Below are 26141 nucleotides of genomic sequence, written 5' to 3' on the forward strand. Positions count from 1 at the left end.
GCTAGACGAGCTTTGTCATTACATATCCGAGCTCCGCGCCATAGATCTTGGTGTCGAGCTCGGTGCCACGTCGGCGCCACGTCGTCTGCCATAGGCTATGGCGCCGAGCAAATGGTCTAAAAATGACATTAAAATTTTTTAAGGGCTAAACGTGATTTTTTTTCAAGAAAGGGACAAAATACAAAAAATTCGGACTGTACGGCGCCCGATAGGGCGCTTTCTTTTCTAGTGCACTTAAATAGCACATCGTAAATGGTAACTCTGTTCAAGATCTGTTTTGCTTTAAATGGAACCGTAGGCGTTACTCCGTTTCAATTTTTTTTTTCTGAGGATTATGATGGTAAACCATTTTTCGTAGGATTTTCAGGTCGTTTAGGATAATTCAAGGCGTGTTAGATTGGGAGTTTAAAAGTTATCGAATGTTTTCATGCTCTAATAACCCTGCTTGTCGCGCCGTTTGGAGCACGGGCTTTCTGGAAGAGTCAGATTCATTTTTCACAAGCATGATTCAAATTTTTCCTAAAATCCTTCAGAATTTTGAATTGGATCATGAAATTCGAAACCACACCAGAAAAAGCCCATGCCATAGTCTCTGAAATCCAAGTCCATGAGCATTCGTCGCATCATAAAACAAAGAAAGCATCGAAAGATACAGTGCCGGGCGGCCGGCGGTGCATGCTAGCAATCCAGGCATTCACCAGGCCACACCATTTCCACAAAGAATAAAAGAGTAACAAACTAGCAATCACAATCCAAGCATCCAATGGCATAGAAAAACAGCTACGGCGGCCATGAGAGGGCAGGAACGCACGATTGCAGCTAAATGAGGATGAAAAAACCGGCCGCAATGCAGGCGGAGCATGGGAGAACTTTTACAACATGGTCTTTTTTTTCTCTTCTCTGTTTTAGCTTGATGTAAAAAAAAAGGGTCTATGGAGAGTTAAATGAAATGAAACAAGAACAGCATGAACATGTCAGATGCGAGACCTACACAAGCCACCACCACCGCAACCAGGAAGGGCTCGCTCCGCTAACCTAGGCGCAAGGGCAACCACGAACGACGAAAACACACATCCAAACTGGGTTTGCTGAGCCGCTTCAGCTTCGTACTTCTCTTCTGCCCAGCTGTTCAAGCCGAAGATGCCACACCGAACCCAGGCAGGAGCCATCCACTCTTCTTCGCGCGCTGCACATAGGAAAGGAACTTCTCCCTGGCATCAGGAATGTCGAGAGCCAGATCGTCGAGCCCATCCCTGACCCTTGAGAACCCCTTGGTCATCTGGTTGATGGTTATGATCCCTTCACCAAAGCACTCCTGCAGCAGGTTCAGGGTCCTCTCGTTCTTCTTCTCCATTGCCATCACGAGCGCCTTCTTGACAACTTCATGGTTGAAGAAAGACATACCCAGCTCACGGATGCAGTTGCATGCCTCCCCTACATCGCCTCCACTCTCATACTCCTCCAGGAGCTTTGTTATCTTGTCCTTGGCATCCTCCACAGCCCATCCGGTTCCACCGCCCCAGCACCTCAGAAGCCTCTCACCGGCATGACGGGCCGACGCAAGGGAGCGTGCCATGTTCAATGTTTCAGCCCCACTGCAGTTTGGTGGAAGCTTGCTGCTAATCTCATCCAAGTTTAGAGGTGCGAGAACGTCATCAATCACAGCCCTGGCTAGGAACAGTCCCAGCTCATCTGAGGCATCCAATATGTCCAGCGCGGTGTCTTCTGCAGATTCAAGGAGCATTACAAATCCCTTGGCGATGTCTTCAGACGAGAACAGCTCCATGCTTAATGAAGGGAGAAGAACCGATGCCATTTCTTTCTCCCTGTTCTTGCGGTCCATAGCAATTGTTATGAGCTTCTTGACGAAGATCGGATTGTATTCCGGATAACCAAGCTCTTTGACACTACGGATGACCTCTGTTGTATCATCAGAGAAAAAGTATTCGTGTATTATGGATACAGCCTCCCTCTTGTACCTAGCCAGCTTCTCATGTTCATCGTCTTCAACGCTTCCGTTGACACCTGAGTTCACATAGGAAGAATCTAACCATCCCTCAGAAATGGCTTTTGATACCAACAACTGAAATTCAGACTTTGCAGATGGTATGTCAAGAATGAGATCATCAAGACTCTCAGCAACACGGTGGAATCCTTTCATCATCTGACTAGAGCTTACTAAACATTCTTCAGATGCTTCCTTCAGAAGCTTGACAATAAGAGCTTCAGCAGCTGGACTCTCCATTCCAAGAGTAAGAGCTCGCTTCACCACCTCATGATGGAAAAACGGCACTGCCAATTCTCTAATGCACCTACAAGCCTCAGCTGTATCACCATTTCTGATGTATTCCTTCAGAAGATCAGCAATCCTCCTCTTCACCTCTTCTACTGTGATGTGGGTTGAACCACCCCATCGTCGCTCAATTAACTCTGCATGGTGGGGTGCTGAAAGATAGCTTTTCTCTGCAATTTGTACAACCTGCATACCCTTTGAAGATCCTGACAGACTCACTTTTGCATTGCTGAGGAAAGCAGGTGGCAGAATGTCATCAACAACTGCACGTGCAATGAAAAGGGCGAGCACATCAACCACATCAGGTATGTCAACAGCCAAGTCATCAACAGCCTCTAATAGCAGCACAAATCCCAGCCTAATTTGAGTTGAACTGACCACGTTGCCATAAAGATACGACAGAAGCACTGATGCCATCTCTTTCTCCTTGTCATGCCTATCCATTGCTGTGGAAACAAGCTTCTTGACAAAGTAACAGTGGAAACCATCATGACCCAACTCTTTAAGATCAGAAGCAGCTAATTTTACATCCCCATTGCTGAAATATTCCTCAATTAAAGGGACAACAGATTTCTTGTAGTCTTCTAGTGGGGTTGAAACAGGGGCCTCAACTAACTCATATGGCTCCTGAGTAGCAAAAAGACATCAACATCGATGTACATGTATGGTTGGATACTAACCACTTTGAGCTAAATTAAAAAGATGATTTACAATAGCTTCTGAGATTGAACTTTTGACACTCAAATGTTGGTAGCAGAGTCAATAGTCCTTACCTCACCACTGTCATAATTTGGATCATTTCGATCAAGGCATGCCTCTGCATCAGTCTCAATTAGTTTGCCCCAAGTCCCTTTGCCGCCAGCTCCATCTGCAACAGAAACCTCAGCAAGTCAATTAGAATACTGTAGACCATAGATATATTTCACATTTTTCTATCTTGGAAAGTATAAAACATGGTAGTACTAATCTTAGGTACAAGTACAACTCACAATAGTATTTAGAGCAACTCCAAGAGACTCTATATATTCTTTCTAATATCTAATAATAGAGATTTTTTTAGAAAAATACCTTCCAACAGCTTGTCTAAATGGTTATCCAAATACAGCCATCTTCTATTCCGGGTTTCTCGCTAGCCAAATATAGAAAACGTGAATGACTCTCTAAAGTATAAACAAGATATAGAAAAGCTGTTGGAGATTGAAAAGATATAGAAAGTGATTTTTATACAAATGACTCTAAAATTTAGATAGTAAAATTTAGAAAGGCTTTTGGAGATGCTTTTACAAAGCTATTGTCATCAAATCGGGCCTAATCCCATCTATGTGTTGCCTTAGATCATAAGTAGTTAGTCAACAATGTCATGCATAAAATAAAATACTCGCAAGAACTAAACAACCGACACTCCATAGCATGCAACAGTGTCAGAAGGCACATGAGTTTTCAAAGTAGTATAGTCCAAAGTACGCATTGCACACTTGCATTTCATATCTTTGCACAACACACATGGAAATCACATGTAGGCTACATAAATAGTCGGCCGCATGCTATAAATGTTACATGTAGGCTGCATATGGCCATCCCTAATATGATAAACTAGATGTCAGGGCCAAAGGGGGCTGCGGCAAGGAGCAGCAGCAAGAAGCGCAGGTCAAAGGATAAGAAGATTAGTTGAGATTATCTAGGAAGGTCATCAGTTAGTAGTTTGTTGAGAGTTTTTAGGAGTGTTTTAAGGAAATAAGGATCTCTAACTAGATAAGGGTGGCCAGCTGGTCTATCTATGTAATCAATGGATGAGAAATAAAGTAGGCAAGAAATAGGAGAAACCCTCCTCTTGCTCGGCCATGGGCAGAGGCCCTGGCGTTCCTGCGCATCGATCCTCCCTCTCCAATGCCCTCTACGTATCTACTGTTCATTGGCGGGTACTGTTCCACAAGCAGCTCCAATCCCTCACCGAACTAGCAACCATAACACTAGATCTAACACATAGATGGATCCTTTTCTTGTTTCTTGAGTTGCAAGGACTACAATAAGCAGAATAAAGCTAAAGGAACATGGACATCCAAAGTACACCTGACAGGTGGTATTTTATAACAGCAAATTATGTTGATACATATCCTGCTTTCGCACAAGATATAACCATATTATGCATTCATGGTAGACCTGGAAGCAAACATGCTTCTAAACATATCCCTAATACACCATGTGAATATAAAACAGATTAAGGAAACCATGACTGAAAGACAAAAATGTAAAATTACATTATAACCTAAGTTTCTAAACAAAAAAAGGAAAGGTTGAAAGTAAGTCCAAAACAGCACTGCAGACCATGTTTTAATGTGCATAGATAGCTGGCAGTATCAAGGATGAATATTGTGATCAGTGACAACAAGAATTGACAATTAAATAAAGGCAATAGAAGCACATGCTATAAGATAGGTATGGATTTTCCACTCAGCCCACTTTTCGACATGCAGGTTGCACACACTTATGTGCAGTGTTCTTAAGGCAGTAAGGCGAGCAAATAAACATGATCACCACCTTAACGCCTAAGCGGCGCCTAGGCGAGCAAGGCGCCTAGAATTATCCGAGCGTCTGGACGCCTATGCGACGCCTTAAAAACACTGCATATGCGTAGACAAAGTCCAAATATCATCAGGTAAAATTGCCAACTGAAAGGAATGGAACAATTCTGAATGATTAGGTTCAAGTCAAAGAATGCTCTACAGAACCCCAATTAGGAGTTCAGGACACAATTTGCCAAACGAGATGATAGGTGATTGATAAGCAAAAACAAATGTAGTAGCCGTGCTTAATAAAAACAAATCACGTATAAAACATCCTACATGGCACACAGGAGCTACTTTCAGTGCGCCCTTGATTTAGCAGCTGGATTGTGCAAGGTGGTTCACATCATACCATCACACAGGAAAATTCAGTGGTTCAACTAACTGAAAGCTGGCTATCAGAACCAAGGGCACAATTTGCACTGTCAATTTTACTGTATCATATTTTGATCCAAGAAACAGTTTGTATAGTTACACAGAAATACGACAAAAGAGTATGTTGGCGACAGAAATAGCTAAAAGGGTGGCGAGTGAAGATAGAATGCACATACCCCAAATGAATTGGCCTTCCGATAGAAATCACTACACTGCCAAATATACAAATGGCATGGTCCAACTAAATCACTCCCTTATGTGGCTCAACCACCAGCTAATCCCCTATTGACAGCTGAGACTAGAAGTCAACCCGCACAATGAACAACCATTATGCATTCACAACCAACCTTCTACAGTTCTACATAACAAACATGTATATATAGCACAGAATATTTTAAACAGAGTGCTTATATACTTAACAGTTTCTGTTGGGCAGATATAAAACCAGCTAGAAAAACATCAATGTTTCTACACAACAATTCGCATCAATGCTACGTCTCTGCGTTAATAATGAGTCCACCATTTCACGAGCCACAAACTAGCAGGACACTAGAAATCCAGAGCTATATGCAGCAAGGAGACGCCTCGAAGAAGTATAGATCCTCCTAATAAACAAGCAGAGCTATATGAACGGAGCTGCTGGACCTACATCCGTAGCAACGTAAGCAAAAAATTTACATATATGACGCTGCAACCAGTATCGGCATCGCGCCCTGACCAATGCAAACAAGGCAGCATATTAATAATATGCAGCACACGAGTCACACAAACCATCTTATCCTATCTCCTGTCCTACACTCCTATCCTAAACAAGCAATCAAGGCGCTAAACATAGCAGGAGTGAACAGATCGGGGCTCCGCCACCTCACCTTTCTTCACCTTGATGGCCTTCCCGGAATGCGACCGGCGCACGTGCCTGGGCCCACCTCCGCCGCCGCCGCCGCCCCGGGCGGCGGCGGCGGCCGCGGCGGCGCGCTTCTGCTCCAGCATCTGCAGCTCGTACTGCTGCAGCAGCGCGGAGGTGGTGCCCCCCGTGGGCGAGCGCGGGGAGGCGAGCGACTGCGTCTCCGCGTTCTGCACCGCGATCCGCAGCTTCTCCCGCTGGTCCTGCGTCAGGAACCCCGCGTCCTTCCTCGGCGACGTCATCGCTCCCAGCCCTCCTCCTCGTCCTCCAGCACCACCACGGAGCACCACCGTCGTCACCACCTGCAGCAACAGCAACAAGCCCGCGCGCGTCAGCCGAGCCGGAATGGGGGGAGGCGCGGTTCGAGCGAGGCGGAGGAGGAGTGGAGGAGGCGGCGGCAGCGGAGAGGGTTTGTCCCGGCCGTACCTAGGGTTTCGGCCGCGGATCGAGCTGGCGCCCCCGAACCCGTGCGCGAGATTTGTGTGCTGGCGAGAGTGTTTGGATTGTTTTTCCCCCTTCTCGCACGGTCACTCACACCCCAGTCTCCTGCTGATGGTCTGGTTTTGTTTTCTCCGGGTAGAGAGAGAGAGAGCGCGAGAAAGGGGCAAGGGCCAAGGGGACGGCGATGCGAGTGTGACGGAAAGGATAGGACAGGCGAGGCGTGGCCGCGTGGCGTGGCTTTATACGGAAGAGTGCGTGGGGCGTGGGTCCGGCGCCACGGACCCGTTGCCGGCCCGCACGTCATTGAGACTGACATGTGGGCCCTATGCTCTTGCGTGGGAGTTAGGGTTTTGCTGCTCGGCGGGGAGAACGGGGTTGGGGATCGAGATCGTCTGCGGCGAGCGGAGCGGGCCGTCGGTGACCGGTGGTGTGGAGAGGCGGTGGCTAGGGAACACTTGGCGGGCTGTAACTGGATAGGGCAAAGGAGGCGGATGAGAATGACGCGTACGCACTCCGTAGGATTTTAAGTCAAGGTTGAGTCATCGTTCCGGACGTTTAATAATGGAGTGTTTGGTTTGAGGAATAATGTAGTCCATCATATTCTCACTCCTCACTTTTTTATTTGGTTTTTGGAATGGAGTGAGTTAATCCATCACCACCTCATTCTTTATAGTTAGTTGTTTAGTACTGTCGGCGTCATCATTCCCGGACGTTTAATAATGGAGTGTTTGGTTTGAGGAATAATGTAGTCCATCATATTCTCACTCCTCACTTTTTAATTTGGTTTTTGGAATGGAGTGAGTTAATCAATCACCACCTCATTCTTTATAGTTAGTTGTTTAGTACTGTCGGCGTTTCGACCCCGGGGGGTCCCTGGACCGACGAGTAAATTGTCGCTGCGTGTCCCAGCCCAGATGGGTCGGCGCGAGACGGGACACAAAGGGGGGAGAACAGTAAGGGGAAACCGCGGCCTTCGTGTTGTCCTGCGCCCAGGGCGGATGGATGCGCTTGCAGTAGGGGGTTACAAGCGTTCGCGTGGGAGAGAGAGAGCGAGAGCCTTATACGTCGGCCCGTTCTCCCGCGCGGCCAACCCTCTGTACGAGAGCCCTGGACCTTCCTTTTATAGACGTAAGAAGAGGGCACAGGTGTACAATGGGGGTGTAGCAATGTGCTAACGTGTCTAGCAGAGAGGAGCTAGTGCCCTATGTACATGACGTCGTGACTGTCGGAGAGGTGTTGCTGCCCTGTTCATGTGATGTCGTGGCCGTCGGAGGAGAGCTGGAACCCTGCGGAAGTACAGCTGTCGGGGCTGTCGGATCCTTGCTGACGTCTCCTTGCTGACGTAAGGGGCTGAGAGCTGCCGTCATCATGGAGCGTGCGGGGTGTCATCATTACTTGTTTACTGGGGCGAGCCAGATGGGACGCCGGTCTTGTTCCCCGTAGCCTGAGCTAGCTAGGGGCAGGGTAATGATGGCCCCCCTGGCGACGTGGCCGGTCCGGGCCCGAGTTTGGGCGAGGTGGCTGAAAGGGAAATGTGCCCTTGGGCCATTTCTAAGTATTTTGGTGATTTAGTGTCCAACACAAGTGCCTAAGTGTAAAAAGGTGGACAAAGTACAAATCAAGGATAAAGGTATGTTTCTCAGACTTAGTACATTGTTTTATGGACTAATGTATTGTGTCTAAGTGCTGGAAACAGGAAAAATCCAATTGAAAATGTCTTGGCTCGAGCAGCCAAGACTCTGCTCAATCTGGGAACACCGGACAGTGTCCAATGCGCCAGGCTGGCTCGAGCGAAGTGGCCGCTCTCGGGAATTCACCTGCGACGTACGACTATAATTCACCGGACTGTCCGGTGTGCACCGGACTGTCCGGTGAGCCAACGGTCGGCCGGGCCAACAGTCGGTCGCGCAATCTGCGCGGGACACGTGGCCGAGCCAACGGCTAGAAGGGGGCACCGGACTGTCCGGTGTGCACCGGACATGTCCGGTGCGCCAACGGCTCTCAGGCTGCCAACGGTCGACTGCGCCATTTTTGGAAGGAAATCGGGCACCGGACAGTGTCCGGTGTGCACCGGACTGTCCGGTGCGCCAGTCGACAGAAGGCAAGATCAGCCTTCCTAGAATGCTCTCAACGGCTCCTACCTGCCTTGGGGCTATAAAAGGGACCCCTAGGCGCATGGAGGAGCACACCAAGCATTCCTACAACATTCCTAAGCACCAAGACCTCGATTCCGCGCATTTGTTTCATTGTGATAGCATATAGAGCTCTAGTGGAGTTGTGAACTCATTGAGTTGTGTTGCGAGCTCTTGTTGCGACTTGTGTGCGTGTTGACACTCTGATTCTTGTGTCTTGTGTGCGTTGCTAATCCTCCCTTGCTCTGTGCTTCTTTGCGAACTTCAAGTGTAAGGGCGAGAGGCTCCAAGTTGTGGAGATTCCTCGCAAACGGGATTGAGTAAAGCAAGCAAAACACCGTGGTATTCAAGTGGGTCTTTGGACCGCTTGAGAGGGGTTGAGTGCAACCCTCGTCCGTTGGGACACCACAACGTGGAGCAGGCAAGCGTTGGTCTTGGCCGAACCACGGGATAACCACCGTGCCATCTCTGTGATTGATCTTGTTGGTTATTGTGTTTTGTTGAAGATTCCTCTCTAGCCACTTGGCGGTTATTGTGCTAACACTTAACCAAGTTTTTGTGGCTTAAGTTTTTAAGTGTTACAGGATCACCTATTCAACCCCCCCCCCCTCTAGGTGCTCTCAATTGGTATCGGAGCCGTTCTCTTCACAAAGGGACTAACCGCCCGAAGAGATGGATCCTAAGGGGAAGGGTATCGTGATCAACGATAAAGAGAAGGAATCTTTTGTCAACGAGCCGAAGGATGACAAGCCTACCGACTCGGGCTCGGGCCATAGACGGAAAGATGGGAAGAAGAAGAAGACAAGGCGCATCAAGGAGATTGTCTACTACGACGACAGTGACGAGTCATCTTCTTCCCAAAAGGACGACGACCACAACGACTACGAGAGAAGGAAACCGGTTAATTCGAACTTTTCTTTTGACTACTCTTGTATTCCGCAAAGTACAAATACTCATTTGCTCTCCATTCCACTTGGCAAACCTCCTCACTTTGATGGAGAGGACTACGGATTTTGGAGCCACAAAATGCGTAGTCACCTGTTCTCTCTCCATCCGAGCATATGGGAGATTGTGGAAAGTGGAATGAAGTTCGATAGCTCGAATAGTCCTATTTTCATTAATGAACAAATTCATAGAAATGCACAAGCCACTACTGTGTTGTTAGCCTCCTTGTGCAGGGACGAGTACCATAAAGTGAGCGGCTTGGACAATGCCAAGCAGATCTGGGACACCCTCAAGATTTCTCATGAGGGGAACGACGTCACCTTGCTCACCAAGATGGAGTTGGTGGAGGGCGAGCTTGGACGATTCGCGATGATAAGGGGCGAGGAGCCAACCCAAACATACAACCGGCTCAAGACCCTTATCAACAAAATAAGGAGCTACGGAAGCACGCGATGGACGGACCACGACGTCGTCCGACTGATGCTAAGGTCCTTTACCGTTCTTGATCCTCATTTGGTGAATAATATTCGTGAGAATCCCAGGTACACCAAAATGTCGCCCGAAGAAGTCCTTGGAAAATTCGTAAGCGGGCGAATGATGATCAAGGAGGCGAGGTACGTGGACGACGCGTTGAACGGTCCAATCCATGAGCCTCAACCCATTGCTCTCAAGGCAACAAGGAGCAAGGAGGCGTTACCTAGCAAGGTAGCGCAAGTTGAGGCGGCAGGGCTAAATGATGAAGAAATGGCCCTCATCATCAAGCGCTTCAAGACGGCGCTTAAGGGTCGCAAGGGACAGCCAAGCAAGACCAAGACAAAGGGGAAGCGCTCATGCTTCAAATGTGGTAAGCTTGGTCATTTTATTGCTAACTGTCCCGATAATGATAGTGATCAGGATCAAGGGAACAAGAGGGAGAATAAGAAGAACTATAAGAAGGCAAAGGGCGAGGCACATCTTGGCAAGGAGTGGGATTCGGATTGCTCCTCGTCCGACTCCGACAATGAAGGACTCGCCGCCATCGCCTTCAACAAGTCATCCCTCTTCCCCAACGAGCGTCACACATGCCTTATGGCAAGGGAGAAGAAGGTATGTACTCGAAACTCTACTTATACTTCTTCAAGTGAGGACGAATCTAGTGATGAGGATGAAATAGATTATTCATGTTTATTTAAGGGCCTAGATAGAACCAAGGTAGATAAAATTAATGAATTGATTGATGCCTTGAATGATAAGAATAGGCTTTTAGAAAAACAAGAGGACTTGTTGTATGAAGAACATGACAAATTTGTAGAAGCACAAAAATCTCATGCCTTAGAAGTTAAGAGAAATGAAATGCTTTCTTGTGAATTATCTTCTTGCCATGAGACAATTTCTAGCTTAAGAAGCATTAATGATGATTTGAATGCTAAGTTAGAAATAGCTAGTAAATCAACAACTTGTGTAGAAAATGTTGTTATTTGCAATAGATGTAAAGATTTTGATATTGATGCTTGTAGTGAACACATAGCTTCTATTGCAAAGTTAAATGATGAAATGGCTAGTCTTTATGCCCAACTTAAGGCTAGCAAAAGTGATTTTGATAAACTAAAATTTGCTAGGGATGCCTACACGGTTGGTAGACACCCCTCAATTAAGGATGGGCTTGGCTTCAAGAGGGAAGCCAAGAACTTAACAAGCCATAAGGCTCTCATCTCCGCCAAGGAGAAAGGGAAGGCCCCTATGGCAAGTAGTACTAAAAAGAACCATGCTTTTATGTACAATGATAGAAGACAGTCTCATAGGAGTTGTAATGCTTTTGATTCACATGCCTATGATTCTTATGCTATGTTTGCTCCCAGTTCTTCCTATATGCATGGTAGAGATATGCCTAGGAAAAATATTCATCATGTGCCTAGAAAGAATATTGTTCATGTTCCTAGAAAAGTTATGAATGGTCCCTCTACAATTTATCACGCTTTAAATGCTTCCTTTGTTATTTGTAGAAAGGATAGGAAGATAGTTGCTAGGAAATTAGGGGCAAAATGCAAGGGTGATAAAACTTGCATTTGGGTCCCTAGGACAATTGTGACTAACCTTGTAGGACCCAACAAGAGTTGGGTACCTAAGACCCAAGCCTAAATTTGCCTTGCAGGTTTATGCATCTGGGGGTTCAAGCTGGATTATCGACAGCGGATGCACGAACCACATGACGGGGGAAAAGAGGATGTTCTCTTCCTACGTCAAAAACAAGGATTCCCAAGATTCAATCATATTCGGTGATGGGAACCAAGGCAAGGTGAAAGGCTTAGGCAAGATTGCAATATCAAATGAACACTCTATCTCTAATGTGTTTTTAGTTGAGTCTCTTGGATATAATTTACTATCTGTTAGTCAATTATGTAATATGGGATATAATTGTTTATTTACAAATATAGATGTGTCTGTCTTTAGAAGAAGTGATGGTTCATTAGCTTTTAAGGGTGTATTAGACGACAAACTTTATTTAGTTGATTTTGCAAAAGAGGAGGCCGGTCTAGATGCATGCTTAATTGCTAAGACTAGCATGGGCTGGCTGTGGCATCGCCGCTTAGCACATGTGGGGATGAAGAACCTTCACAAGCTTCTAAAGGGAGAACACGTGATAGGTTTGACTAACGTGCACTTCGAAAAAGATAGACCTTGTGCAGCTTGTCAAGCAGGGAAACAAGTGGGAGGCTCTCATCACACCAAAAATGTGATGACCACTTCAAGACCTCTGGAGCTGCTGCATATGGACCTCTTCGGACCCGTCGCCTATCTGAGCATAGGAGGAAGTAAGTATGGTCTAGTTATTGTTGATGACTTTTCCCGCTTCACTTGGGTGTTCTTTTTGCAGGATAAGTCTGAAACCCAAGAGACCCTCAAGCGCTTCCTAAGGAGAGCTCAAAATGAGTTTGAGCTCACGGTGAAGAAGATAAGAAGCGACAACGGGTCCGAATTCAAGAATCTTCAAGTGGAGGAGTTCCTTGAGGAGGAGGGGATCAAGCACGAGTTCTCCGCTCCCTACACACCTCAGCAAAATGGTGTGGTAGAGAGGAAGAACAGGACGCTCATTGATATGGCGAGGACTATGCTTGGAGAGTTCAAGACCCCCGAGCATTTTTGGTCGGAAGCCGTGAACACGGCTTGCCACGCCATCAACAGGGTCTATCTTCACCGCCTCCTCAAGAAGACTTCATATGAGTTGCTGACTGGTAACAAACCCAATGTATCTTATTTTCGTGTATTTGGGAGCAAGTGTTATATTCTTGTGAAGAAAGGTAGAACCTCTAAATTTGCTCCCAAAGTTGTAGAAGGGTTTTTATTAAGTTATGATTCAAATACAAAGGCGTATAGGGTCTTCAACAAATCATCGGGTTTGGTTGAAGTCTCTAGCGACGTTGTATTTGATGATACTAATGGCTCTCCAAGAGAGCAAGTTGTTGATCTTGATGATGTAGATGAAGAAGACGTTCCAACGGTCGCGATACGCACCATGGCGATTGGAGATGTATGGCCTCAGGAACAATTGGAGCAAGATCAACCGTCTTCCTCAACTATGGTGCATCCCCCAACCCAAGATGACGAACAGGTACCTCAAGTGGAGGCACATGATCAAAGGGGAGCACAGGATGATCAAGTTGAAGAGGAAGAAGCACCTCAGGCACCTCCAACCCAAGTTTGAGCGACGATCCAAAGGGATCATCCCGTCGACCAAATACTGGGTGATATTAGCAAGGGAGTAACTACTCGTTCAAGATTAGTTAATTTCTGTGAGCATTACTCTTTTGTCTCTTCTATTGAGCCTTTCATGGTAGAAGAGGCCTTGCTAGATCCGGACTGGGTGTTGGCCATGCAGGAGGAACTCAACAATTTCAAGCGCAATGAAGTTTGGACACTGGTGCCTCGCCCCAAGCAAAATGTTGTGGGAACCAAGTGGGTGTTCCGCAACAAACAGGACGAGCACGGGGTGGTGACGAGGAACAAGGCTCGACTTGTGGCAAAAGGTTATGCCCAAGTCGCAGGTTTGGACTTTGAGGAGACTTTTGCTCCTGTGGCTAGGCTAGAATCAATCCGTATCTTGCTAGCATATGTCGCTCACCATTCTTTCAGGTTGTACCAAATGGATGTGAAGAGCGCTTTCCTCAACGGGCCAATCAAAGAGGAGGTGTACGTGGAGCAACCCCCTGGCTTCGAGGATGAACGGTACCCCGACCACGTGTGTAAGCTCTCTAAGGCGCTCTATGGACTTAAGCAAGCCCCAAGAGCATGGTATGAATGCCTTAGAGACTTTTTAATTGCTAATGCTTTCAAGGTTGGGAAAGCTGATCCAACTCTTTTTACTAAGACTTGCGATGGTGATCTTTTTGTGTGCCAAATTTATGTCGATGACATAATATTTGGTTCTACTAACCAAAAGTCTTGTGAAGAGTTTAGCAGGGTTATGACGCAGAAATTCGAGATGTCGATGATGGGCGAGTTGAACTACTTCCTTAGGTTCCAAGTGAAGCAACTCAAGGACGGCACTTTCATCTCCCAAACGAAGTACACGCAAGACTTGCTAAAGCAGTTTGGGATGAAGGACGCCAAGCCCGCAAAGACTCCGATGGGAACCGACGGACACACCGACCTCAACAAAGGAGGTAAGTCCGTTGATCAAAAAGCATACCGGTCTATGATAGGGTCTTTACTTTATTTGTGTGCTAGTAGACCGGATATTATGCTTAGCGTATGCATGTGTGCTAGATTTCAATCCGATCCTAAGGAGTGTCACTTAGTGGCTGTGAAGCGAATTATTCGATATTTAGTAGCTACGCCTTGCTTCGGGATCTGGTATCCAAAGGGGTCTAACTTTGACTTGATTGGGTACTCAGATTCCGACTATGCTGGATGTAAGGTCGATAGGAAGAGTACATTGGGGACGTGCCAATTCTTAGGAAGGTCCCTGGTGTCGTGGAACTCTAAGAAACAAACTTCTGTTGCCCTATCCACCGCTGAGGCCGAGTATGTTGCCGCAGGACAGTGCTGCGCGCAACTACTTTGGATGAGGCAAACCCTCAGGGACTTTGGCTACAATCTGAGCAAAGTCCCACTCCTATGTGATAATGAGAGTGCTATCTGAATAGCGGAAAATCCTGTTGAGCACAGCCGCACAAAGCACATTGACATCCGACATCACTTTTTGAGAGACCACCAGCAAAAGGGAGATATCGAAGTGTTTCATGTTAGCACCGAGAACCAGCTAGCCGATATCTTCACTAAGCCTTTAGATGAAAAGACCTTTTGCAGTCTACGTAGTGAGCTAAATGTCCTAGATTCGCGGAACTTGGATTGATTTATAGCATACATGTATTTATGCCTTTGATCATGTTCCTTATGCATTTTGTTGCTTACTTGTGGTGCTCAAGTTGTACAAACACTCCCTGGACCTCACAAGTCCTTTTTGCAAGTGATGCACATATTTAGGGGGAGCTGTGCTACAACTTGACCCTTTGAGACTAATCGTTTGCTTGAGTTTGTGTGATTTAGTCTCAAAGGAGGTTTGAAAGGGAAAGGTGGACTTGGACCATGAAAGACTTCCACTGCACTCCGATGAGAGGGTAACTTATTCCAAGTTCATCTCATGTACTCTTATTGCCTTTGTATTCTCATTTGAAGATTTTGGTGAGGCAATGGGGTTAAAGGGCCAAGATTGATCCCGTTTTGGTGCTTGATGCCAAAGGGGGAGAAAATAAAGGCCAAAGCGATAAATGGATCAGCTACCACTTGAGAGATTTTGAAAATAGTAAAATAGAGCTTTTGGTTTGTCATAACTCTTTTATTGTCTCTCTTGTCAAAAGTTGGCTTCTTGTGGGGAGAAATGTTGATTATGGGAAAAAGGTGGAGTTTTTGAAATCTTGAATCAATTTTTTTTGTAATGACTCTCTTTATGTTTTAACAAGTATGTTTGACTTAGAGATAGAAATTTGGGTTTGATTTGCAAAAACAAATCAAGTGGTGGCAAATGATGATCCATATATGTCAAAATTGAATCAAAACAATATTGAGTTCTTATTTGAATTGATTTTGTACTTGTTCTACTTGCTTTATGTTGTGTTGGCATAAATCACCAAAAAGGGGGAGATTGAAAGGGAAATGTGCCCTTGGGCCATTTCTAAGTATTTTGGTGATTTAGTGTTCAACACAAGTGCCTAAGTGTAAAAAGGTGGACAAAGTACAAATCAAGGATAAAGGTATGTTTCTCAGACTTAGTACATTGTTTTATGGACTAATGTATTGTGTCTAAGTGCTGGAAACAGGAAAAATCCAATTGAAAATGTCTTGGCTCGAGCAGGCAAGACTCTGCTTAGTCTGGGAACACCGGACTGTCCGGTGGTGCACCGGACAGTGTCTGGTGTGCCAGGCTGGCTCGAGCAAAGTGGCCGCTCTCGGGAATTCACCGGCGACGTACGACTATAATTCACCGGACTGTCTGGTGTGCACCGGACTGTCCGGTGAGCCAACGGTTGGTCGGACCAATGGTCGGTCGCGCAATCTGCGCGGGACACGTGGCCGAGCCAACGACTAGAAGGGGGCACCGGACTGTCCGGTGCGCCAACGGCTCTCAGGCTGCCAACGGTCGACTGCGCCATTTTTGGAAGGAAATCGGGCACCGGACAGTGTCCGGTTTTCACCGGACTGTCCGGTGCGCCAGTCGACAGAAGGCAAGATCAGCCTTCCTAGAATGCTCTCAACGGCTCCTAGCTGCCTTGGGGCTATAAAAGGGACCCCTAGGCGCATGGAGGAGCACACCAAGCATTCCTACAACATTCCTAAGCACCAAGACCTCGATTCCGCGCATTTGTTTCATTGTGATAGCATATAGAGCTCTAGTGGAGTTGTGAACTCATTGAGTTGTGTTGCGAGCTCTTGTTGCGACTTGTGTGCGTGTTGACACTCTGATTCTTGTGTCTTGTGTGCGTTGCTAATCCTCCCTTGTTCTGTGCTTCTTTGCGAACTTCAAGTGTAAGGGCGAGAGGCTCCAAGTTGTGGAGATTCCTCGCAAACGGGATTGAGTAAAGCAAGCAAAACACCGTGGTATTCAAGTGGGTCTTTGGATCGCTTGAGAGGGGTTGAGTGCAACCCTCGTCCGTTGGGACGTCACAACGTGGAGTAGGCAAGCGTTGGTCTTGGCCGAACCACGGGATAACCACCGTGCCATCTCTGTGATTGATCTTGTTGGTTATTGTGTTTTGTTGAAGATTCCTCTCTAGCCACTTGGCGGTTATTGTGCTAACACTTAACCAAGTTTTTGTGGCTTAAGTTTTTAAGTGTTACAGGATCACCTATTCACCCCACCTCTAGGTGCTCTCAGTGGCGATTCCTCAGAGGTCGAGGTTGAGTCCGAGCCCTGGGGTCGGGCGAGGCGGAGTCCATCGTCTTCCGGAGCCGAGGCTGAGTCCGAGCCCTGGGGTTGGGCGAGGCGGAGTTCATCGTCTTCTAAGTCGTGGTTAGGTCCGAGCCCTGGGGTCGGGCGAGGCGAAGTCCATCTTCCGAGGCCGAGACGGGGGCCGAACCCTGGGGTCGGGCAAGGCGGAGCTTCCTATGTCGCCCGAGGCTGGACTTAGTGTGGCGGAACTGCCCGAATTATTCCAACTTAAGTGCCGAAGTCCCGCCTTAGAGGCTAGACCACACTTAAATGGGAATAACCCGTCAATCCCTCGGATCTAGTCCGACAAGGCCACTGACAGGATCAAGTACCACAATCTCACTCGATGGTGAGTCACAGAGCAAACACAATAAAGCATAAAACCATGCATAGGGAAGTATTAAATTATTACATCATCATCAGAGTTTTTGCAAAAGTAGTCATCAATGTTCGAAGTGCAGCGGAATAAAACTAACGGTAAATAAACAGAGAGATGGGGAAGCCTGTCCCATCACTCCTCATGCTCCTCCTTGGCCGAGGTAGGGTCCCACTCGACAGTCCAACCCGGTGTCAAGATGGACGGCCAAGTCACTCCAGCAACCATGTCCTCCAAAGATCCTGAAAAATTATGCCACAAGCAAGGCTGAGTATACTAATACTCAGCTAGACTTACCCGGTGTGAGGAGTCTACTCCTCTACCTCTAGACATGCAGCTGTTTGGCTGTGGGGTTTGGTTGCCAAAAGCACTAGCTGAGTTTCTAAAGCAAGTTTTACTTTGTCAAATTAAGTGTGACTCTCTTAAGGCTAAATATGTACTATCTACTCATACATAGTAGCAAACATTTTTAGCAATCAACATCTTGTATCATCTCATCATAATTCCACTTGTTACTCAATGCAGTACAATGGATCAAGCAGTCTCATTAGCTGCGAGAAGTAGACGATTCGAATCGAGTTTTTATCCTTGCAAGGTAAACCTAAACACACGACATGCAGGGGTACTCCGTCCCCACACACATCAACCGTCCCCATCGATTCCCTGGCAATAGATCAGGGCTCACCGCCTTGGCGTACAATGCCTCACTGACCCCGACTGCCGTCGTGCAGTGACCGCACTTGTACCCACCATAACCGGAATGGGAGACCACGTCTCAGGTCGCGTGAGGGGATATGTCTGCGGGCAGGTTCACTCAGGTACTAGGCTTACTGATTTACCATATTTCTCGGTATGTGTTTAGTACGTTCAAACGCTTGACACAGGTATCCGCACGTTAATCCTTATTCCAATTTCCCATCTCGTAGACAACCAATCCCCATGGATTGTTGTCCACAGACTAGTATCATGAGGATATGAAAGTGGGTACAACCAATTCCTGATCTCACGCGAGCGCTAGAAAAATCACTCGACTTCTACCGAGATCCTAATTAATAAAGCAGCTACTCGACCTAGCATACTAGTATCCATCTCAACAGGATTCCTGAGATCATGCAACTAGGGTTTCAAACAACTCCTACACCTAAGTGCACAATCAATCCTACAATCATTAAGTATATTAAAATAGCATAAATAACAGGTTATGCATAAAACCGGGGCTTGCCTTCCAAGGCTGTGGCAGGCAGATCCTCTGGTGTAGTCTCGGGTGCTGGATCCGGGGCTACCTCCTGAGCAGCTCCTTGCTCCGGCACGAGGACGTACTCTCCGTCAGCGAGGTTACAGTCTATCGAAATGTAATGAACATGTATGTCATGATTATGCAGGATTTAATAACATTATGCTAAAAGAAGAAAAACTAAGTTAATGAGTAACTTAGGGTTTTCTTGGTCATACAGGGCTTTTAGCGGTTTATGCTTATCACTCTTGGTTTAGGTTTTTGTTAAGGATAAGCATATAGGATTGGTATCTCCTTATTATAATTTAGTGGACAATTTACAAGGGGTTTTAGGATGACACCATTTTCCACTATTCATTTTCTTTTCTTTATTTTCTATTTATGAATTATAGTGTAGGTTTGAACTACAACATTGGTTTAACTTTTTCCAAAAATTTTGTAAAAATTACAGTGGCTTGCCTATGGTCAATATAGCCTGTTCTAGGGCTTTGAGGCTCAATTGAAAAAGGCTATGCTCTAGACAAAAATAACAAGAGTTGTGTAAATGGGCCACTTTGCACTACAACTCTTAATTAGGGGTGGGTTCTGCCCTAAAGGTTATATTTGTTGGCATCTAACAATAATAATAGGCTTCTGTGCCAAAAACCACAGAAAGCTAAGGGATGGTTATTTAGTTGTGATTTTCCAAAGTTTAATGTCAAAAAGGCACTTTCTACTACATTGTTATTTGAAAAATGTCAAACATCAGATTTCATATTTTTCCTAAGTTCTTATTAAAAAAACATTAACTATCCCAAGGGTTGGGGTGTTTTCACCTTGGGGTTATTTTTGTAGGGTTTTTCTAAGTTTTTCTTGTTTTCTTAAAATAAAAGGTATCCTATTTATTTTATACTAAACCAGGGTATCATAGATTTTTCTAGTGAACTACACTGAATAAGTACCCTAACAAAAATAGGAGTGTGAAAGTCGCCTAGAGGGGGGGTGAATAGGCGAAACCTGAAAATTAAAACTTTATCCCCCAACTAGATCCCTTGATTAGTGGTTAGAACAAGATATACAAATATAGGAGTATACAAACTAAGTTCTTGCTTGAAAAGAGTATTGCTAAATAATGCGGGAGTGATAAATCAATACAACTAATAAGTTATAGAATAACAAAGCAAGAAACCTTAGATAAGAAGAGCACTAGGACAAGTTCTTTCTTGCAACGTGTTGCTTCACTAAATGGGAATTGAACTTGAAGCAACACCAAATGATATTAGCAAATAATGGTGCAAGAAAACTTAGAGCAAAGGAAAACAAACAAATCACAAGCAATAAACACAATGGACACGGGTGATTTGTTTTACCGAGGTTCGCCCTCGAAGGCCTAGTCCCCGTTGAGGAGTTCACTTAAGGACGGGTCTTTTTCAACCCTTTCCCTCTCTCCCCCGATCACACAAGGATCGGCGAGCTCTTCTTCTTCTCAAGGATCACTCTCGATCCCACAAGGACCACCACACTCTTTGGTGTCTCTTGCTAGCTTTTACAAGCCTCCAAAACTTTGGAGGAAGTTCGATGGGAGTCAATACTCCACGTGCAAATGAACACAAAGATGAAGCACACACTATCTCTCAATGAATCTCACAAGGCACTAGTGCTAAACTCAAATGAGTAGCTCTCTTTTGCTTGCTCTCTCTTTTGTGGCACTTGTGTTGGTTGTAGTGGTCTAAATCTTGTGTATAAGATGGATCAATGAATATATGTGGTTGGGAGGGCTTGAGTATGTCAACTAGATGACTTGGAATGTTGCTTGGGCTCCCACACCTTGAAGTGGCCGGTTGGGGTGGTATTTATAGCCACCAACCAAAATCTAGCCGTTGGTGAAGGCTGTCTGTTCGATGGTGCACCGGACAGTCCGGTGCACACCGGACATGTCCGGTGCGACAGCCACGTCACCCGGTCGTTGGGGTTTCGACCGTTGGAGCTCTGACACTGGGCCCGCCTGGATGTCCGGTGGCGCACCGGACATGTACTATAGAGTGTCCGGTGCGCCACGCCACGCGTGCCTGACGACTACGCGCTTCTGGCGCGCATTAAATGCGTCTGCAGGTGACCGTTGGCGCGAAGTAGTCGTTGCCCCGTAGTTACACCGGACAGTCCGGTGTACACCGGACAGTCCGGTGAATTATAGCGGAGCAGCTGAAGTGAATTCCCGAGGCTGGCGGGTTTCTGAGACCGCTCCGGTGAATTATAGCGGAGTTGCCTCTGGAATTTCCCGAAGGTGACGAGTTTGCGTTTGGAGTCCTCTGGTGCACTGGACATGTCCGGTGGCACACCGGACAGTCCGGTGCGCCAGACTAGAGGTGCCTTCGGTTGTCCCTTTGCTCTTTTGTCGAACCCAATACTTGGTCTTTTTATTGGCTAAGTGTGAACCTTTGGCACCTGTATAACTTGTACACTAGAGCAAACTAGTTAGTCCAATTATTTGTGTTGGGCAATTCAACCACCAAAATTATTTAGGAACTAGGTGTAAGCCTAATTCCCTTTCAATCTCCCCCTTTTTGGTGATTGATGCCAACACAAACCAAAGCAAATATAAAAGTGCATAGTTGAACTAGTTTGCATAATGTAAGTGCAAAGGTTGCTTGGATTTGAGCCAATATAAATACTTACAAGATATGCATGGATTGTTTCTTTATTATTAACATTTTGGACCACATTTGCACCACAAGTTTTGTTTTTGCAAATCCTTTTGTAAATTCTTTTCAAAGTCCTTTTGCAAGATAGTCACAGATAAGTGAATAAGATTTTGCTAAGCATTTTCAAGTTTTTTGAAATTTTCTCCCCTTGTTTGAAATGCTATTCCTTTGACTAAACAAAACTCCCCCTCAATCAATTCTCCTCTTAGTGTTCAAGAGGGTTTTAAGATATCAAGTTTTGAAAATACTACTTGCTCCCCCTTTAGAACACAAAGAGATACCAATTTGAAATTTACCAATTGAAAATTATTAATTTGAAAAATTAAAATTAGGGTGGTGGTGCGGTCCTTTTGCTTTGGGCTCATACTTTCTCCCCCTTTGGCATGAATCGCCAAAAACAGAATCATTAGAGCCCATTCCTAACGACATTCTCCCCTTTGGCAAATAAAACATATAAGTGAAGATTATACCAAAGACGGAGAGTGATGCGGAGCGACGACGAAGGATGAGTAGTAGAGTGGAGTGGAAGCCTTTGTCTTCACCGAAGACTCCAATTCCCTTTCAATATACCTATGACTTGGTTTGAAATACACTTGAGAACACATCAATCATAGACATAAAAGAGATATGATCAAAAGGATATATCAAATTAAGCATGATCATAGTTCTATATAACATAGATTGCTCCCCCTAAGTATGTGCATGGAGAGGAACACATATTTTGGCCTTAAATGCCAATTGCACATAATTAGGTTAATGAGAACATATCTATATCATACAGATTGTGAAGTGCATTGTGTCATAGTATAAGTGTGATGCTCATGACAATTTATGCACTTATGAAAGCATGTTGTAAACAATTTAAGCATTTTCCCTTAAGGATTTCAAAGAGACTTAAGGACCATCCCCTTTGAAACAAAGGCAGCTTATCCTCGTTACAAGGTTAAGCTTTAAGCTCTTTGACAATAAAAGTACTTCATCTAGTTTTACCAGAGATGCACTAAAGCAGGAATGAATTTTGGGAAATTAAACTAGGTATGAAGCAGGGATAATGCATGGACATGCTTTCTCTTCCTTTTATACAAGATATGCAAAGAATGTATAGAAAAGGAAGATTTAGGTACAAGTTTAAATGAAGAGAAATAGTTTTACCCTTTTGTACCTTCACATAGAGATGCTCTCTTCATTGTGCTTTGTCCTTAGTCTTTAGATGCTTAAGACCTATACTCAATGACAATATATGGAAATATTTTGCACAAGAGAGAGTTGTACAACTAGTGATCCTTTTCCAAGTTATTGTAAACATATATCAAATGGATCATTAATTGCATAAACGTATCATGAATTCTCCTTTTAACTTAGTGCACATCAAGAGAGATATTGATTAATAGAATATACAGCACTAAGAAGCATGAATGTTTAATTGAAGTCATTCACTGATCAAACAAATAATAGATGTGATCAAAAGAACAACATACGCATTAGATTATCAATTAAGCTTAGGGTAGGAGAATCCAGCAAATACTTCATGAGAAACTCATTCTTATGCAAGAGACTATATGAAATTACTAAGATAAAGTAATAGTCTCAACATAATCAAGATATAGAAAGAGGCTCCCTCTAAAGATATGCATCGAGTATTTGAATGAATTGAATGGATGCATTTGCTTTAAAGACAAATAGGGGGAAGCATTATACATCTTGATCAAGGCTCATTAAATTTGCAATAAACAACTTGAGCCTGGTATTCTCATTATGAAAGGATTTAGAATACTCACAACCACACCATTGATTGTTTCGTAGAAGTAGGTGGTGTTGTTCTTGATGTTCTCCTCTTTCATTTGAGAGTCCTCCCTTTGCAGTGGCTTCTTTTTCCTTTTAAACTTATTGAAAATACTCAAGAAAGATGTTAGTAACACAAGGGAGTATGAAGGATGATTTCTTTTAGATAGGAAATAAGCATAATTCATCATCCATAAGTCACACAGACATGAAGTAAAATCCTCAACATTAGTGCACTTATACTTGAAAAGAGGAACATGCACTATTTAACAATTTGATCACTCATAGGAATTTACTTCTTCATATTGAACTTTATTATCATGACTTAGAAGTGCATCAATATGAGAATGGATATAGCAAAGGCATGAATTAGATTCTAATGGACAAACACATTTATGAATATGATATTGAATGCACACTTAGTTATTTTAGGTCCAATAAAGAATCTATTCCTCACAAGGGTAGAATATGATAATTTAGATTAAATACCCATTGAGATGGGAACCAAACTTAATTAAGAAGATGAGTTCCCATACCTTTGCTTTTACCTTTCTTCCTTTGGGTGAAGATCAACCCATGAGGCTTGTGCACTTTCTCTCTTGTAGATTTTCATAATTGAACTCAAGAGAAATGTTAGTAGCAACACAAGCACTAGTTTCCCTCTTTGTAATTATTTTTGATAGGAAATGAAAAGCTAGATTACTAGAAGCATGGAAACTTCATAGCATGAACTAGATTATCCATACATGATGTTATGCTCAATTTTAACTCATAAAAAAAGCATAAACAATCCTTTAAGATTATGGGAATAAATCTAATTCATGATATGGAAAGCGATAAATGTGAAAGAATCAAATCCAATTTAAGCAAGTAGAAGTACATCATAAATCATTGGATTGATTTTTCTTTTCATGTTAGATTACATGCTTTTCCACAGAGAAACCTATTCTCTACAAGTGAGACTACTTGGGTTACTTAGATAAAATCATTAGTCTCACTACTCTAGTTATAGAGAGAGTTTTCCTTTTATAAGTGTCCTAAGGATTTGAATTCCTTACATGACACCTTATTCTTTTAAGAACTTGAAATATCTCTCTATATCTAGAATCATGGCAATAATAGAATGACTATCGAAAAACATGCCATGAGACTTGCAATAATTTAAAGCATGTAGATTGTCATAATATAGAAATGATGAATGCACAATCTACCATATAAGAGGAATTTCTTCAAAGAATGGTGACATAATTTCAAAAAACATCTTAAGTGCTTCCTTTTTCTATGTGACTACACAAGACACATAAGAAATGATAATTTAAGATACTTGCACTTAAAAGCATAAGAGTTACCATCCTTTGGCATTTCTCAATGTTGTAGGCCTTGATTTTCCGCATATGATAATCTTTTATTTCCTACAACATCAATGTCTTCCTTGAGATGATATGAGTTTAAGACATAGTAATTTGAAGAATAACCTTGGGTCAATCACGGATATAGATCATTGAAGATTGATAGCTTGAGTTGATAAGAATTGAAATAACTCTATCAAGCACCCCCAAAGCTTCATATCATCTCCTTCTCCTGCAAAGCTTGTCAAGCATATTTTGGTACCCATCGCTTGATGGGTCCATCATGGTTAGTCAACAAAGATCTAGGAACCCAAAAGTCCTTTGTGTTAGCACTAGGTAAACTCATTACCTTTCTAGCACAAGTTGCAATTTTGGGTTGCCTAGTTACATGAGAATTAATTGACAAGCTAGGAGTGGAATTGTTACCAATGGGACAATCCTTACATTGATGTCCCTTCTTTCGGCATGTGTAGCATAGGCGTTTTTCAAGTTTTGAAGTTTTCTTCTTTCCTTGTTTGTTGCTTGCTACATGGTTAGTAAAAACTTTCTTTTCTAACCCTATGCCTTTTTGTTTTAAATGAGGACAAGATCTAAGCAAGTGTCCCTTCTTGGAGCATTTAAAACAAAGTCTATCCTCCTTGTTAATAATCGAGCCATTTATAATGTAGGGACATGACCTAATCAAGTGCCCCTCTTCAAAGCATTCACTACACCTCTTAATGTGAAGTGTGGCTTGATCATTACCTTGGATGTTACCTTTTGTGGAGGCGTGGTTGAGGCTTTTGGAGGAGGTGTTGAATTTCATCTTTTGTTTCTTCCTCTTGGCAATCCTCAAATCCTTGACATTTTCTTCAAGGGATGTAGTGCATGCTACGGTTGTTCCCGTCTCAAGCTTCTTCACCATGTGATCACGGTTATCTTGAGAAGGTTGGGCAATGCATTTCCCTTTTAGTTGTGTCAAGCTCATCTTTAGCCTCTCATTCTCTTCTTTGAGCTTTTGATATGTATCATCTTTTATTCCTGCAAGTTCTAGCTCAAGAGAAGATATGCTTGTTGATGGACAACAAGCATTAGCACATGGTAGTATAGTATCAATTTGAATACATGTGCATGAGTGAGGTTGTTGGGATTTTAAGTTTTCTATCACAACCTCATGAGCAATGTTTAATATGATATGATCATCTCTAAGATTTTCATGAGAGCATAGGAGCATATCATATTTTTCTTGAAAAGCTAGATTTTCAATTTTTAGCTTTTCTACTTGGTTCTTAAGCAAGGTATTCCTATTTACTAATTGAGCGATACAATGTAAAGCGTTATCATGCTCAATTGAAACAGTTTCATACCTTTGGACCAAATCAACATGAGAGCACTTTAGCTTCTCATGTTCTTTAGTCAACTCGTCAAAGTGTAGTATTTTTATGGAGAGAATATCTTCTAGCCTTTGACGAGCTTCGCTTTGCTCTCTCGCTCTTTCTAGAAGTTTGAGCATGACCACCTTATCTTCTTGGCTTAGGCGAGCTTAGAGATGCACAAAGCTTCTTTCTTCCTCCTCATCCTCATTTGTGCTTCCGCTATCATTTTCATTAGCCACACAACACATGTGGGAATCGAAATGGGAAGACAAACCTTTTGGAGAGGTGGATTCATCGATTGGTCT

General features: G+C 44.1%; 1 protein-coding gene across 1 annotated transcript; it reads right to left on the reverse strand.

Moving 5' to 3' along the window:
* Positions 1 to 731: 731 nt before the first annotated feature.
* LOC100501384 (MA3 domain-containing protein) lies at positions 732 to 6788 on the reverse strand. Its single transcript, XM_008650198.4, has 4 exons — positions 6563 to 6788; positions 6102 to 6438; positions 3067 to 3161; positions 732 to 2920 (listed from the first exon to the last, which is right to left on the reverse strand). The coding sequence occupies exons 2-4, from the start codon at positions 6376 to 6378 to the stop codon at positions 1130 to 1132; spliced, it is 2163 nt and encodes a 720-aa protein (XP_008648420.1). The 5' UTR covers positions 6379 to 6438; positions 6563 to 6788; the 3' UTR covers positions 732 to 1129.
* Between the last annotated feature and the right edge of the window lie 19353 nt (positions 6789 to 26141).

This window comes from Zea mays, chromosome 6 (genome assembly GCF_902167145.1).
Source record: "Zea mays cultivar B73 chromosome 6, Zm-B73-REFERENCE-NAM-5.0, whole genome shotgun sequence".
Classification (NCBI taxonomy): domain Eukaryota; kingdom Viridiplantae; phylum Streptophyta; class Magnoliopsida; order Poales; family Poaceae; genus Zea; species Zea mays.